The sequence below is a fragment of the Alligator sinensis genome, unplaced genomic scaffold, assembly GCF_000455745.1.
Source record: "Alligator sinensis unplaced genomic scaffold, ASM45574v1 scaffold1302_1, whole genome shotgun sequence".
Taxonomy (NCBI): Eukaryota; Metazoa; Chordata; order Crocodylia; family Alligatoridae; genus Alligator; species Alligator sinensis.
The window spans coordinates 858,257-875,401 of NW_005842612.1; the positions used below are offsets into that span (position 1 = coordinate 858,257).

The 17,145-nt window shown below is 44.5% G+C and overlaps 1 protein-coding gene across 4 annotated transcripts in view; it reads right to left on the reverse strand.

Moving 5' to 3' along the window:
* The window catches only part of LOC102386865 (leucine-rich repeat and fibronectin type III domain-containing protein 1-like protein), a 120,813-nt gene that overhangs the window by 13,604 nt on the left and 90,064 nt on the right, over positions 1-17,145 (reverse strand). For all 4 annotated transcript variants that reach the window (XM_006033178.3, XM_025214950.1, XM_006033179.3 and 1 more), the window contains one exon: positions 9,948-11,339. In XM_006033178.3, coding sequence (XP_006033240.1) covers positions 9,948-11,320 — 1,373 coding nt within the window. In that variant the 5' untranslated portion in view covers positions 11,321-11,339. The remainder of the gene's footprint in view (positions 1-9,947; positions 11,340-17,145) is intronic.

The window sequence follows — 17,145 nt, forward strand, 5'->3', positions numbered from 1 at the left end:
ACCCCCCTGCTCAATGTAGGACCAGCCCCAAATACATCATCCCAGCCAAGGCTTTGTCTAGCTGGGTCTTCAAAACCTCCACCACCCCTCTGGGTAACCTGCTCCAGTGCTTTCCTACCCTCCTTGTGAAAAAATTCCTAATATCCAGCCTCAACTCCCCTTGCTGCAGCCTGAGCCCATTGCTCCTTGTTCTGTCATCTCCCCCACTGAGAACAGCCCAGCTCCAGCCTCTTTGGATCCACCCTGCAGGGAGGTGAAGGCTGCTATTCAATCCCACTTAGTCTTCTCTTCTCCAGACTAAATCAGCCCAGTTCCCTCAGCCTCTTCTCAGAAATCCTGTGCTTCAGACCTCTAACCATTTTCCTTGCCCTCCACTGGACTCTTTCCAATGTGTCCACATCCTTTCTGTAGTGGGGGGCCCACAGCTGGACACCGGACTCCAGATGTGGCCTCCCCCGTGCCACATAGAGGGGAAGAATCGCTGCCCTCGATCTGCTGGCAACGCTCCTACCAATGCAGCCCAGGATGCCGCAACAAGGGCACACTGCTGGCTCATATCCATCTTATTGCCCACTGTCACCCCCAGGCCCTTTTCTGCAGAGCTGCTGCCCAGCCCGTCACCCCCAGCCTGTACCGTTGTGTGGGATTGCTCTGTCTTAAGTGCAGGACTTTGCACTTGTCCTTAATTGAACCTCAGGAGATTTCTTTTGGTTCAATCCTCCAATTTATTTAGGTCTCTCTAAATCCCAGCCCTACTGTCCATTGCATCTACTATTCCCGCTGCTTGGTGTCATCCACAAGCTTGCTGAGGGGGCACCCCCCCCCATCTTTTAAGCCATTGAAAATAATATGGGTTATGAAAATACCTAGACCTGTGTTTTGGATTTGTTATCTTTGAATTGTCTATTTATAGACTCTAATAAAACATTTAGGAATTTTCATAAAAATATTAAAAGCCACATTTTCATTGCTCACGTAGTTCTTTACCCCTTGAAAAGGTGTGAAACGCTACCAATTTTGAATGGACTGGAGAACGCGTACTGAATGTGTACTGGTGTTACTCGTCACCCAGTACGCAGGACAAATGCACGCAACAATTTTGTATTAAAACGCTAGCTGATTCTTTCAATACAGATGTGTTAGACTGCACAAGGCTTCATTTTAAGCTACGCATTCACCCACTGAATTATTGCTATAGTAGTCGTATATCAAGGGAGAGAAAAAATATGGTAATATACTACAATATCTGGGAAACAAAAGGAACATTAATATGATGTAGCATGAAGCTAATTTTTAGGAAGGAAATCTCTCCCTGTCTTTGAAGATACTCCAGTAAGTCTTAGAAAACCAGTGAGTAAAAAAGCTTAATTGATACACGCCCTCTTCCCCAAATGAAGCCATAGGAAGCCAATTGGAACGTGCACTAACGACTGTATTCTTAAGCACGGGAGAATGCATCATGCTTTACAACAATCATTTTACACATACAAATACAATACATGAAAAAAGATTTCCTCTCAAATTAGCATTTCCAACTGTTTAAACCACGGGGGATGTCAGATACAATCTGCATGCACGTTCAGTTCAAGTTCACCCAAGGAACAACTACTTTTGAATACCAGCTGAAGAGTCACAGCTTTATATTATACAGGGGATAAAACTGTCAAGAGTGCTTAGGCGACTTAGGCCGTTTTGAACACTTCAAGCCTACAAACCTGCAGCATGTGGAAACACGACCGCCTATGTATTGTAGCACACAGCCGTGCATTATGTGAAATGGGAAATCATTTTGATCTGTCTCTGCTCAGGGAATGAAAAGAGTTCTCATCACCACAATTACATCTGATGGTTTCAGCTTATACTCTACTCTCAAATTGCGTCTACGTGCTCATCTCCCCGCTGAGCACTGCCTGCCTCTGCTGCCATTTTGAACGTACCTCCAGAACTGCACCACGCTCCATAAAATGCATTCATTTGCGTACCAGACAGCAATTAATTTACACATTTATAAGCAATTTTCTCATAAAACAAACACCTGTTATACATAATGATACTTTGGGTTGTCCTGGTGCTCAGCGTTAATCAATATTGTTTTGTTCCCCAATGCTTCTGCTAATCTACCATGCGTATATTTTTCCGGAAACACAGAAAAGAAAATTTCACTTAAAACCAGTCTTGTAAAATTATTCTCACCTACTCAGTCAAGATGAGTCGTGTGCATGTTTGATGGACAAGTAAAATATCAGTTCTTGCACTGTTCTCTGCAGAATGGTAAAAAGCTAGTGAACAAAATGTGTACACCTGTGCTGATAGATTTGTATAACAGTTTGCCAAAGCTATAATTTTAGTCTATCACGCCTGTTTTTGGCCTTCTCCAGGATTCGTTGTACATCCAGAACTCCCAGCAAAGTAAGTGGAAAGCTCTGTGCATCCAACAGATATACTGTTTGTACCCAAATCCAAGACGACTCTGAATTTAAGAGGCCCCTCCACTAATTAGAGGCTATACGTGGAATATTTACAGATTTGTTACAAATTTCCGCATACACAATCTAATTATTGCAGGGTTGTCTTGAATGCATCCTCCCTCCACAACTGCAGTGGGGAAGGCAGTGCTGGGGGGAGCAGGCGGTGGCAGAGGCAGGTGGGGAGGTAGCAGGGAGGAAGGGGGGTGTCAAGCAGCTTGACCCTTGCACCTGACCTCCATTCACCCCCCGCTGCCTGCCCCCCAGCACCCGTCATCCCCCCTGCTATTGCCCTCTCCCTGAACCCTCTACTTCCTGAACAGACCAAAAATAAATGGCTTCTGAAATTAATATGCAACATGGAACAGACATGAGAAGGACAAAAAAAGGACATGAGAGACAGAAAAGGGAGCTGGCAAGCAAGAGCACACCCTAATTTAAGACCTCCCTGAATTTTAATCTATATTTCTACCCACATTTTTGATAGAATTTCACTGGCAGCCAGAGCTACTTTCTGCATAACATCCGCAATTATATTTTGAAAGCATCTTTATCATTCCCTTTCAGTCTCTAATTAGCATTATTAAAATTACATTGAACGGGGAAGCCAGTGCAATATTGTAACATCAGGGAGTCATGAAAACAGCACAGGAAAGTCACTTTAACAAACAGTAGGGTTTTATAACTTCCCAAAGAGATCTATTAAGAATCTGTTTTGAAAACCCACCTACACATTTTTAACTTAATGTGGACAGAAAAGTGAAGTGTTTGAAAAAGACACTAAATGAAATAAATCCCATTACAAGGATGCATTAGCCCAGTTATATGCAAATGTTTCAAGGTGAAATTTAATCCTCTGCAGATTGTCAGCACAAAACGGCTACGCACAACTGAGATTTCAATTAGGCAAACAATGAACAGGCCTTGAGGTGGCCATCTGCAAATGGCAGAGTTTACCATCAATGATTTTAAGATGCACTATTTCCTTTTCCCAGCAAATAACTTCTGTTATGAAAGATCAATCTGAAAACTATACAGACGGGTATCTCATTTCTCAATCCTGATAAACGCCAGGTGATGAACACAGAGAGACAAGACTGTCCTTCTCCGATCCTAACAATTTTGGCGATGCCTACTATGGTTGAACAGCAGAGAATAACCATGGAGAACAAGAAACAAATCAGATTAAAAGGCTACTTTTTCATTAAATTCTCAAAAAGATTTGTTTTAAAATACCATAAAAAAGCATAAACTCTGAAAAATCTGTAAATTCTAGTACTTGGCGATTGGTCACTCTCGTCTAGAACTTGTAGTTTATATAATAAAATTTCTACTTTAGTATGGAAATGAAGGGTCTGTCAGTGTTGGGTAATGGCCAGAAACATTCCCAGGCCCCCAGCTAGAACACCTGAAGATACCAGGTGATACGGAAATTGTACTGCTGAGATGTCTCCATTTTACAGAGCCTGCATGCAGCAGACGTAGGTATGATGATATCAGTAGCGCTAGCGGTCAGTATGGCTGCCTGTACAGGTGCTCGGTGGCGCTCGAATTAGAGCGCGTTGCACAGAATGCTATGCACTCGAATTCGGATGCTGCAGCATCACCACAGCATCATGTGTGTTAAGCCTCCAAGTATTTAAAAATGGCCGGAGAGCGCCATAACTAAACCTCTGGGTGAGCTTTAGGTGAAGTGTCCCATGGCCATTTCTAAATGTACAGGGGCTTAACGCACACGATGCTGCAGTGTTTTAATTAAGAGTGGCTGGCTGAGAAACACTGTAATTAAAATGCTCCCCTCCCACCTCTGAGCATGTGTATAGGCAGCCTATATGACCAACAGACAGGGAGGGGTCACAAAAGCATGAAAAAGCAGCAAATGTCACTTCCTGCACTTTAGTTACATTTGGGCTAAGTACAGACAGTCAAAAAGCCCGAGGCTGAATCGATTCAATCTTCACAGGTTAGTTTAAGCTGCAGAGATTGAACCGACAAGCAAGTGAGCAGACATTTGCTTCTGATTCCACAAATGCAGCCACATGCCTGCAGTGGCCCAGGCCAGGCGCTGGGGGGCGTTAAAGCACAGCTCCATGCTCTGCTGGAGCAGACAGCTTGGCCAAGGCCTGCATAAGGGGCGGGGAGGGGGTGGAGGCGCAAAGCATCCTGGGTTGCTGGGGGACTGTGAGTTAACTTGAATCTGGAGGGGACCTGGGGCAGAATTTCAATAAGCTGATTTAACCTAAATCAGTGAAGTGTGATAGCACGTCCATCCATTTATCTTAAACTGGTTTCAGCCATTTTGAAAGTGCACTGAACTTCTGCCGCGCTTCAGATTTGAACTGGTTTCTGATCACCTACACTGGTGTTGTGTAACTTGAACATTAATTATGTCCTTGTTTTCTTGGATGTAATACCCAAGGGAGGGGATGGAAAAAAGAACTGGGACGCGTAACTGTCTGCAAGATGCCCAAGGTTTCCATGATTCTGTGATCCTAACAAATTTACCACGAGCCAACAGGTTAATTTGGACGCCCGTCTCCTCCTCCTTTCCCTTCCTTGGATCTGTATGGTATAAAAGCACATTAACTTCCATCTACAATGTCAACACAATATCTGTTGAAAGGGGGGAGCAGAAGGAAGGGTGAGAAAAACAGGGAAGAGGTGATGTAGTAGGTGGAAGGCAACAGAATTAGAAAGGAAAAGACTTTTTTAAATTATTCAGTGTAAAATGAAGTTACCATAGAAACTGCCACTCACATGGTCTAAGCATACGCTGGCTGTTAGATATTACTCACCTTCACAAAGGGGACACGCTTCTCGCACATCATACAATTGCTTATAGGGGGGTTTGGGGGTGGGGGTTGGGTTATAAAAAAAAGAAGTTATTGGCTGTCGGATGCTGATTACAGCAAGGAGCCTAGTAACTACCACTGCCTTCACATTAGGGCCCAAGGCTAAAAGCAGCTTTTTGCTTCCCGTAATCCTTCTGCAGCAAGACCGAACCGTCGCTGCTCTCCGGGAGCACTGCTCGATGGCTCTTGACATCATTATATGCCAAGTCATCCTTCCCAGAGCTCCTGCGAGAAGGATCAGTAGCGTTCTGCCGGTCTTGCAGACTGGAAACACAGAGCAGTTACCCGACTAGCTAGGGGTTAGCACAGTGCTTGGGGATTCCTGGCACCATTAATTCATGCAGCTTAAAATACACACACAGAGGAGTGTTAACGGTGTAACAATTGCTCAGATAACTGCAAGCACAGACTTACTGTTCAATCATCACTCCCCGTCATCCTGTACAGAATTTAAGACCTAGATTTGATGATTATTTACCGTGGGAATCAAACATATGAACTTCAGTCTTTATGAAACGGATTATATTACAACTAATGGGAATCCTTGCTCTCTGATCTGAAGCATAATGTCTTTTATTGCTTTGCTACTTAACTGAGCCGGTCATCTAGAAGAGATCCGGACTGAAACGTGGAAGGGATGTGTGAATGCATTCCCCGCCCTTTGCCCCCCCATTTCTTCCAAAGAGCTCTTTCCTAGGGACGAGTCCATCAATAGCACCATTCAATGTACCGTTTACTTCTTGACTTATTAAAGAGTTACTGTATGACTCATGTATTAATTTTTAAACATTCAGAAAGTTCAAAATGTATCCACAATAAATTGCTATCTTTGTTCTGGAATATGTCAAGGGCTATAACTTGTTACTGTGCCAGGGGATGCTCGATTCTTTTTGAAAAGTCCCCTCGAGGACGCAGGGGACCGACTTCTCCAAAAGAATCAGGCATACGGCGTTGCAAAGATTCAAGAGATGACACAGATGCTGCTACAAGGACACGGGACTTCTCTAGCTCAAGTCAACAGCGCACTTAATTTTAAAAGTTTTGTTTTAAGGAGCAGCAGTGCCTAGAAAGTACTTCTCAAATTAAACCAAGAACTGTGAAACACCAATTTGCTCTCTCAAGTTACTTGATTTACATCCATCAGGACTTCACCTAACTATTCCTTGCAATGCGTGATAAAAGTAATTTATATCAAGCAGGAGACAGGTTTAAAATTAACAAGTACTTTTTTCATGCAGCGTACACTTAATTTCTGGAACTCATCAGTGTAGGAGGTTGTAGAGGCAGAGAATATAACCAGATTCAAAAAAGGAACTAGATAAATGGGCCCATTAATAGCTATTAAACAGAACAGTCAGGGATGTCTCTCTAAGCCAATGACAGTGGATAGGCCATTCTAGACGTGCCCTGGGGATACGCTCTCCCTCTAAAGCAGAGGTCCATGGCTACATCGAGCCTCATATGCCATGATAGCACTGCCCCTTCCTTGGCTTGCGCGTCCCGGGACTGGGCCCTGGTGTTGCACCCCCCCCACACACATTTGGGCTCAGGGATCTGGTGCTGCTCCTTCCTGGGACTGGGTCCTGGGGTCTGGTGATGGCATCGTGCACTGGGGTTGGGTGCTTGATCAGCGTGCAGGGCTTTGGGCACTACATGGGTCTAGAAATTTGGCGGCAGGGGGGGCCCACCACTCCCCCACCGCCAAACTTCCAGCCCTGTGGGGAGTCCCACCATGGGCCAGATGTAGCCTGCGGGCCAGGGGTTGAGCACCCCTGCTCTAAAGCATCCACTCCTGCCACCGTCAGAGACGGACGCTGAGCTACACGGACCCAAATGGTACTTACTTTCTTGCGCTCTAATTTCTGAAACAACCCCCAGAGGCAGCCTCTCATCCATGTAGTACAGAGCTCTTTAAATGACACTTTACATCTGAACTTTAAACCAAACTCTGCAAACACAGAAGAAAAATCAACCCAGTTTTCGCTCCAATTACCTGCATAGCCGGCAGGTTCACGTTTCATCTTCCACTTCTCCGATGAAACGAGGCCCCAAAATATCTGAGGACAGAACGCAGCTATTTCCATTATTTAAAAAAAATAAAATGGGATTGTTCCTGGAAGATGGGGGTAGGCTTTCACTTAACTAAACCACCACGGGACAACGGCCGTGCTGCGGTCCCTACAAAGAACCAGGCATTTGTGGAACCGTTTTCATCATCCCCAGAGCTGAACAACCACATTTGTGATTGAACCTTAAAATGAGTTTACAACTTTCAGCACACAAATGGGACAAATCACACAGACAGGTGTTTGCTTTGTACAGCTGCACACGACAAGATAATTTCTAGCCCTTCAGAGACGGTTAACAATACTTCGTGATATTAAGCATATGAAGATGAGCTTTTCAGCAATAACGCCAAAATCTGACAAAAAGAATCATTAAATTTAGTTAATAAAGTTAGGTTTCTAATGGCAGCACGTTTAAAATAGCAGAAATGAAAGAAAAGAAACGGTTTTCTTGGAGTTTGGATAGCTTACACTTCTCAGAGAAGCACTGGTCCCTGTTTCAAATCTACTAGCTTGGGTACTCCCCTCGCACATCCTGCAATAAACCGCAACCATCTCAGCTGAGATCAGTGAAGTTTCCCAAGGGAAAATTGATGCAAGTGAAAGGCGAATCAGCTCCATTATTTTTGGAAAAGCTGTCACTTCCCGGGATCTACAGCCTGACAAACTAACTCACACGGCTCGCATTCTAGCTCTGGATTCAACAATTGTTCCACTATTTAAACACAAAAATAACTGGAAATAGAGTGCGATTTAATCTGAATGAAAATCCCCTTTGCATAGGGGAGCTGTAACAAACTTACACTTTATGATGCCCATCAACATCTAGAGAAGTCAAATTAATCCCAAGCAAATTTTACCAAAATAACCCCAATTAGACACCCTTTAGACTCTAAATGCCCAATGCGTGAAAAACACATTATGTTACCACTTGTGCCATGGAATTTGGTTTCCTGTACCTCTAAAGCAGCTGTATAAATGCAATTACTGAATTTACCTAGTCAGTCCTAATGGCTAAGTACAGACATTCGAGGTGTTAGTGGGAGGCTAAATCAATTCAAATGACTGCCCGATATCAGGTAAGTTAGGGTTGGCGGGGTAGCCGGGGGTGGTGGTTGGGGGGTCCAGCAGAATATAGGGGATTGAGGGTCTGCTGGGGGATGGGGGCAGGTGTGACCTATGGGTGGGATGAGAGGGTTGGGGAAAGGCAGAACCTGTGGATGGGGGAGGTTCCCCCCCCCGCCCGCCCTCTCCCCACCGGGACTTATTTGCTCGGCTCCAGCAGCAGCAAATTCTGATAAAACCGGCTGTACCCAGTGCCTTGTCGGATGGGGGTTAAGCGTGCTGGCTGGGAGGGAGCAAGGGGCCGGGGTGGGGCAAAAACCAGACCAGTCTGGGGCAGTGCAGGGGAAGCGGACACAGGTTCCATGCACTGGTCTGACCGACACCGAATGAGTCGGATACTACACAGATCCAGGTTTATGTTAAACCGGGTCCTGCAATTTTTAGACAGGTTTGTGTGCGTCGAACTTCTGTACAGTTACAGGTTTAGACTGACTGCCGGTCACTGAGACCGGGTCTGGAAAAGTAAGGTCAGTACCAGGATGAATTAAATCAGGCAGCCATTCTGAACTCGATTTAAGGTCCCGAACGTCTGTACTTAACCAATATACACGAGACAAAGAAGTAGGAATATAGACCTTTCCAAGTACATTTATAACATAAATACGCAATGCAACTTCCAACAATCTTGGGTTCTGAATATTTTCTCTCCTCATATTTTAAATGAAACAAATACATATTTAATTCAAATAACGTGTAAATCATGCGTCAGTCTCAATTTCTCTCAATTTAAAAATAGCAATAACATTAACCAGCCTTGCAAGGCTTACTGGAAGCTTAGTTTATGCCTAATCAAGTGTTCAGAGATTCTCTAATAAGAGGCAGAAGTGAATGTATTATTTCTAATATTATCTTAATTCCTCAATACCTGGAGACAACAAATGAAAAACAGGCTAACAAGGGCATTCCCCAGAGCTTCCTACACTACACACAATGAATATCTGCAAGACAGATGGTCGAGTTGATGTCCATTTGCAGCAACTCCCAGAAACAGCAAGAGCTACTTACCACCACCGTTTGCCCTGGGAATTTTTTTTCCTACCATGTCTTTACATGACATCCCCTGCATTGGCAGCAGCCATTAGGAGTGGCATAGCATTACAGCAATGGTTTTCAACCTTTTTTCATTTGCGGTCCCCCCCAAAATTTCAAATGGAGGTGCGAACCCCTTTGGAAATTGCAACTGGTGGCGTGGACCCCTCTGAATGCTAAGTTTGGGTATTCACATACTTTTGATTGACCACAGCCATCTTTCACGGACCCCTTAGACAGAGTCTGTGGACCCCCCAGGGGCCCGAGGACCAGGGGTTGAAAACCACCGCGTTAGAGAATTGATTGAGGCACCGACTATTACACTGGGTACATTTAAACACCTACTTACTTTCTGATATCCTGATTTGCTACCTGCCATGACATTCGGATTGCTATGCAAGCAGGATTACCTGTAAACTAGTATGTCATCAGAAGAGCTGTTATACTGAATCTGGTACATTTTTATTCCAGGGATGTGATGCTGGGAAGGCCACTGTATGAGAGCAGAGGATGAGGTCAGCTCAGCAACCACAACCTTCTCTTGCTGAGCTTTAGTTTCATTGGGGAAACTTGACTTGGCTGATATAAGAATGTCTGAAGGCCCCGGCTCAGCGTCTTTGTCACAGTTGGTGCTGTTAGCAAGATTAGGATAAGGATTAACAACCAGTTCAACAGGAGCTGTGGACTCCCCAGCAGCATTGGATGCTATGCAGGTAAATGTGCCTTTTTCTGTTAGGGAAGTAGATAAAACATCCAGTGTCCCATTCTCATAGGAAATTGTCCTAGACGTATTGGAGACCAGCTTCCCTTCGGGCGAGATCCACCGAACATAGGGATCCGGGTCACCGACGGCTTTACATTTCAAAGAGACGCTTTGACCTTCCATGACCACCAGTTTTGGTGTCCGGTGGGTTATCATTGGCGGTTCACAGACAAACTCCTCCTCTTTAATGGTCCAGAAGTATTTGCCCATCAGCTCAGGTGGTGAGGCACATGTTTCTAGATCATCTTCTCTGGTGAGGCGTCTCAGCCACACTAATTCACAATTGCAGTGCAGAGGATTTCCTCCAAAACTAAGCACCAGAGATGATAATGGAGACCCTTTTGATTTAGCATACACAGGTATTCTCGAGAACAAAGGATCAGGGGGGATCTTTTTCAGCTTGTTGGATGTCATGTCCAGTCGAGCAAGTTTGTGAAGGTTTGAGAAGATTCCTTCTGGAACAAACTCAATGAGGTTGTGATCCAAACTCACTGTATTGACATTAGACAACTTTCCAATGGTTTCCCAAGGAATATTAACTAAATTATTATAGGATAGATCCAGATCCTCAATGGTTTCAATGAAGTCATCTAAAGACCCAGGGGAGATATAGTTTAATTGATTGTTACTAAGTATTAGGTGGCGCAGGTTAATTAAACCTTTGAAATGATCCTCATTGATATAAGTCAGTCTATTACTATCCAAGTGCAATGCGTGAAGGCCTTTAAGATCAAAAAATGCATAAGGCATAATTTGACTTATTGTATTTCTTGATAGTGTCAAATGAATAAGGTTGGTCATATTTGCAAAATCCTTCCTCCTAAGGGTGGTGATGAAGTTATCCATTAGCCTTAGTTCTGCTGTTCTTCTGTCAATGCTGGGGGGGACAAACAGAAGCCCAGTCTTTGTGCAAAGGATGGTGAAGGATGGAGACAGGTTTTGACACATACATCGTTTTGGACACATCATAGCCTTCACAGCTGTGCTAATAACCAATAGATAGACAACCAGCCTTTCCATTGTAAGAAAAATAGCAATCCTAAAGGAGGAAAAAAAAAAAGCCAGGTAAAGATATTTTAATGCAAAAAGTCATGCAGTTTACATTTAGACATTCACTATAGTTGTGGCTTTTGAACAAGCTAGACATGCCATTTGAGGTCTATTTTAAATTGTTAACACTGCTCTTCGCTCACATAGCTCTGTTCATCTTTCCAAACACAAAGGCCCGATTGCAAAGTAACACTGCCTTTTCACAGGGTTGTGGCAGCATTTAAAGTAGAGAAGGGTTTGGTGGGATGAATAATTAATAATTACTTACCAATATTTTTCGGTTTCAAAACACTATCTAAAATTTACCCATCCATGCATTGGAAGTTGGCATGGAAATTCTCTTTTTCTGTAAAATCAGATGTACATTCTGCCCAGGTAGGACAGGCGTACCAGACGCATGGCGCCAGGAACACTGATCCACCCTGTGGCCTACAGAAGTTTGAACATAAAAAGAAAACGATACCTAATGGACTCTGCATCTCACTGCCACGCACACAAACATGCCAGAGAACAAGATAAAAGGGAACAAACGTGTCAGCCACAGCAAAGGGGGGAAAATCCTACTCAAATCTTGGCTCTACTTTTTCCCTGAACGTCTAAGGCGACAATGGACTTTGCAGCACGGCAGATGGCCAACACTGGGGAGCGCTAGCAAACCGACGCGGAAGCTCAATTCCAAAGTCCGTGGGACTCCCTGAAGACGTCCTGCCAGACTCCTCCTTTCACACCATCTTTGACATTTTACAGTTCCCGGCTTCAGCTACGACTCCCGTTTCATTTGATGTCACAAAGCAGAGCGGAAGAAAGGTAAACTCCTTCTGCATTTGGGTCTTGTGACTTTGTAGATTCAATTTAACACCTGGCATCCTACCTGGGAACCCTGGCGTTTCCTGTGAAGAGCCCAGAGAACCAGTGCAGCACACTCCTGCTGGGAAACGCTGCTTAATTCGTAGGTACCTGCAACCTGTATGATCGTCAGTCTGAGTGGACTCAACCACATTACAATATAATACAAGAATCTACTCCTGAGCCGACCAAAGCAATTACAGCAAGGTCACCTTGTTGTCAGAGGATAAAGGTGCCATTTTTTTTAAAAAGTAGTGGCAAGTGAAAAAAAAAAGGCTATTTCCCATGACTTCTACTTGAGCATCCCGAGTCCGACCAAACCTAAAAACAGCACCATGTACGGCATGCATGCCTTTATTGCACACGGCAGTCACATTCCCTCCATCAGGGGTATCTACAGAAATCCTGGTACCTTTTTCTTTTTTAGCCGTTTCCCCTCCTGTATGAACAGATTAGGAATTTCTTGTGAAATCTTTTTTTTTCTAACCGAGTTTCATTCGGGAGGTGGTGAGGAACCAGATGTTCACTAGCAAATAATTAGGAGGAAAAATGCCTGTAGGCATTTTCGAAAAGCACAGTTATAGTCAGCCATAAGTACATGTATATTATTGTGTACAACAGGTAGCAGCATTGGAATATAAATTCTATAATTATATATATGTATATATGTTTGGCTACTGAAATTATCTCTGTGTAATCTCAAGTACTCAAAATAATTGCCCTTTGTATCCAAAGTAATTGTCTACCCTACCAAGGGTAGATTTTCATTGCTACTTTACATCCAGCTGGTTAAAAAATTGTCATGCAATAGGCATGACTCAACTTGCACATTAGTTTTGAACTCCTGTTTTACAGTGTAAGGGCTCAAATGATATAGCTTGCCAGGAGCTTCTAGACGACTCTGTTTCTATTCAAACTTCTTTCCAGGAAGAACTTCTCTTAAAAAAAGGAATGTCTTCCCAAATAAGAGAACAAATTTAATTTATTTCAAACATAGCCCAGCACGCTCCGGTGCCCGTCTCCCCCTGTCATTCTGCTGACCATAAATAGTGGTTCATTGTTCCACGTGATTAGGAATTACTGCTGTACATGGAGAAAAAAAAAAATCAGGGACAATTAGGATTAGACAGGACCTCAGGAGGTCACATCTAGTGCAACCCCCTGCTCCAAGCAGGACCAGCCCCAACTCCATCATCCCAGCCAAGGCTTTGTCTACCCGGGTCTTCGAAACCTCCAAGGATGGAGATTGCACCACCTCTCAGGGAAGCCTGTTCCAGTGCTTTACTACCATCCGAGCGAGAAAGTTATTTCCTAATATCCAACCTCAACTCCCCTTGCTGCAGCTTGAGCCCATTGCTCCTTGTCCTGTCGTCTGCCCCCACTGAGAACAGTCCAGCTCAGGAGCGGGCAAAGTCCAACCTGTGGGCCAGATCAGGCCAGTGGCGGTCTCCATTTCCCAGCAGCCCCAGCCCATGTGGCTGCGACTGGTTTCCATGGAAACCCCAGATGTGGCGGAGCCGTGGCACTGTGGGGCCAGGGTTTCCACGGAGATCGGCCCCAGAAGCGCTAGCAGGGACATGCGGGCAGCGGATCGTGGCTCTGCTCTGGCTCCAGACCACGCTGTCACCACTGCAAGACCCCAGCCCTGGCCCTGGCGTAGCTCCCCGCCCAGCGAGACAAAAGTAAAATAATAATTATAAAAATAATGAACTATTGCCTACTAAAACAATAGTGACAATACTAATAATGAATTAAAAATAAATTGAAGAGTAATGTATATCTTAACTGAGAATGGAATAAAATACTAAGTAATTTCCGGGAAAAATTTATAAAAAAGCACTTTTGTTCCTCTCCTGTATATTTTCAAGTAGACTTTGCAAACAGTTAATTGAGTCATACATACAATCACTTTTGAAGTACATCCTAAAGGCACAGAAAACTTCTCCTGAGACAGAATGTATAGTGTGTGTGTGTGTGTGTGTCTATCTGAACAGTCTCTATAAAAGCCCATTTACTTATTTAAAAAGTCAATTTTCTCATTTTCTTTTTACTTCACTCAGTTAGACATAAATTGCTGTGATTTCTTGGAAATTATGTCCATAAAAAGCATAACTAAATTCTCCATTTAAAAACATTTATGATACAGGGAGTAGGGCGCATCACAATCCTTGATGCCACTAGCATCTGAGATGGATCACGTTAAGCCTATGTTTCCCTGTTTCTTGATACAAATGCCCTATTTCAACCAAATTATATCTCAGGATAAGAGACCAAAACAAACCACGGGGAAACATGCAAGCTGCATCACTAAGAAAACGATTTGGAATTAATTACACGTCAAATGTTGCTAAAGCCAAATCGAAAACGAGCCTGCAATCTACTGTGCATTTGCTGATGAAGTATACCCTCCGCTGTTTTGCCCCACTTTTAAACCTCACAAGCAAAGGGGCTTCCACCACTCCTCTTGGTACACGTCCACATAGGCTCACAGGAAAGTAGGGCCGGGAAGGACCTCATAAGGTCATGTAGTTCAGCCCCCTGCTCAAGGCTGGATCATCCTTGACTAAACCTGCTCTTGAAAACTTTCCAAGCGTGGAAAATCCACAACTTCTCTAGACAGCCTCTTCCAGTGCCTGACTACTCTCATAGTCAAATTCCTTCTAATTGCCAGCCTAAATTTCTCCTGCTGCAGCTTGAAGCTATTGCTCCTATTCCTGTCCCCTACATTCACAGGAACCCCCCCTCCCCCATCCTCTCTGTAATCATCCTTCAGGTATTTAAAGACTGTTTATCAAGCCTCCCCTCAGTCTTCCCTTCTCCAGGTTAAATAACCTTAGTTCTTTCAGTCTTTCCCCATGGCTAAGTACAGACAGTGAAAACGCCCGAGCAGAATCGATCCATTCTTCTCAGGTTAGTCTAAGCTGCATCGATTGAACCCATAAGCAGGTGAACAGACATTCACTTTGGACTCCAGAAATGCAGCCCCAGGCCTGCAGTGGCCCAGGCCAGGAGCTGGGAGGTGCTAGCTCCCTGCTCAGCAGGAGCAGACAGCATAGGCCAAGGCTAGCCTGCTCACCCTGCAAGGGAGAGTTTGTAGGGAGGTGCATCCTGGGATGCTGGGGGACTATGAGTTAACTTGCATCTGGAGGGGATCTGGGACAGAAGTTCAATAAACCAATTTAACCTAAAACTGTTAAGTCTGATATGACATCCATCCAGGTTTATCTTATACCAGTTTTGGCTATTTTGAAAGCAGTTTCTGTGCACTGAACTTCTGTTATGTGCACTGAACTTCTGTTATGTTACATATTTGAGCTAGTTTCTGATCACTTACACCAGTTTGTGTGTAATTTCTGTCCCTAGCCCATAAGTCTAGTCTCCCAGTCCCCGGATCATTTTTGCTGCCTCGTGCTAGACTCTTTCCAGGCTGCCCATGTCCTTCTCGAAGCATGGCCCAAAACTGTACACAGTCCTCCAGGTGAAGCCTCAACAGTCTTGAGGAGAGAGGAAGAATAACTTCCCTTGATTTGCAAGTGGTGTTCCTGTTAATACAACCCAGGACACTGTTGGCTTTTTTTTGCAACAAGAGTACCCTGTTGCTTCAGCTTATGGTCCTCCTCTGCAGCACTGCAGCCCAGCCAGTCATTCCCAAGTCTATAGTTGTGTATGCAGTTATTCCATCTCAAATGCAAGACTTGACACTTGTCCTTGCTGAAGCTCATCCGACTGCGGACTATTTCCCCAGTTTATGCAGGTCATTCTGGATCCTAGCGCTGCCCGCCGCAGTTTCCACAGTTCCACCCAATTTGGTATCATCTGCAAATTTCCTAAGCTTTCACTCGACGACATCATCCAAATCATTAATGAAGATGCTGAACGCCAGACCCAGGACATATGCCTTGGGAGCCCCATTTGATAACTCCTCCCAACTAGACATCGAGCCATTGAGGAGTAATTACCAAGTAGGATGATCCAACCAGTTATGAATCCACCTTACAGTACTTTTGCCTAGTCTGTAGTGCCTTAGCTCGTTAACGTGTATGTCATGGGAGACCCAGCTGAAAGCCTTGCTAAGGGTCAAAATATACCTTGTCCACTGCTCTCCCCTCATCCACAGACCCTGCCACTTTATCAGAGAAGGAAATCAGATTGGTATGGCATGACTTGCTCTTGGTGAGTCTACGCCGACTGTTTCTGATCACCTTGTTCTCCTCTCGGTGCTTCCTCGAGGACCTGCTCCATGATCTTTCTGGGTATGTAGGTTAGGTTGTCTGGTCTGTAGTTCCCCACATCCTCCTCCTTCTCCTTAAAGAGGGGCACAATATTTGCCCTTTTCTAGTCACCTGGGACCTCATCCAACCTCCGTTAGTTCTCAAAAAGGATGGCCAATGCTCTGAAATGACCTGAGCCAATTCCTGCAGTACCCTCACATCCCTATGAACTGGACTGGAAAACCACCCCTGCTATGATACCCATCTTTTATTTTTCTTTAGCATTTTCACCTTATTACTCACAGTCCTACAACCATATACCAGGCTCAACCTCTCTTCCTCTCTACGATCAGTTATGATCCTTTTGCTCTTCAGTGTCATTGTCTCCTACTTAGTCTGTCTAATGACAGAAGCTCTTAAAATCTTCATAAAGCTATTCTTCTGTGCCTGTACTGTCATGACCCAATGATTGTGTGCGCTTTGGCACTGCAGAATTATTTCCTGTCACATGGAGCTTTCTTTGCACGGTGCAATTCTCAGCTGCAGAGAGAAAACCCCGGTGCAAAGGAGTTCCCGCCACCCGCACGTAAATTTGTTTCCCACTATTGGCCGATTCTAAATTATTCCTACGTGGCGGCTAGCAATTGGCTCGCTAGCCGTATAAGAGGGTTGAGCAGTTTCCGCCCAAGGTGTAGAGGACTCCACAACCATCTCGTGGGGGCTCCGAGCACGCCGCCG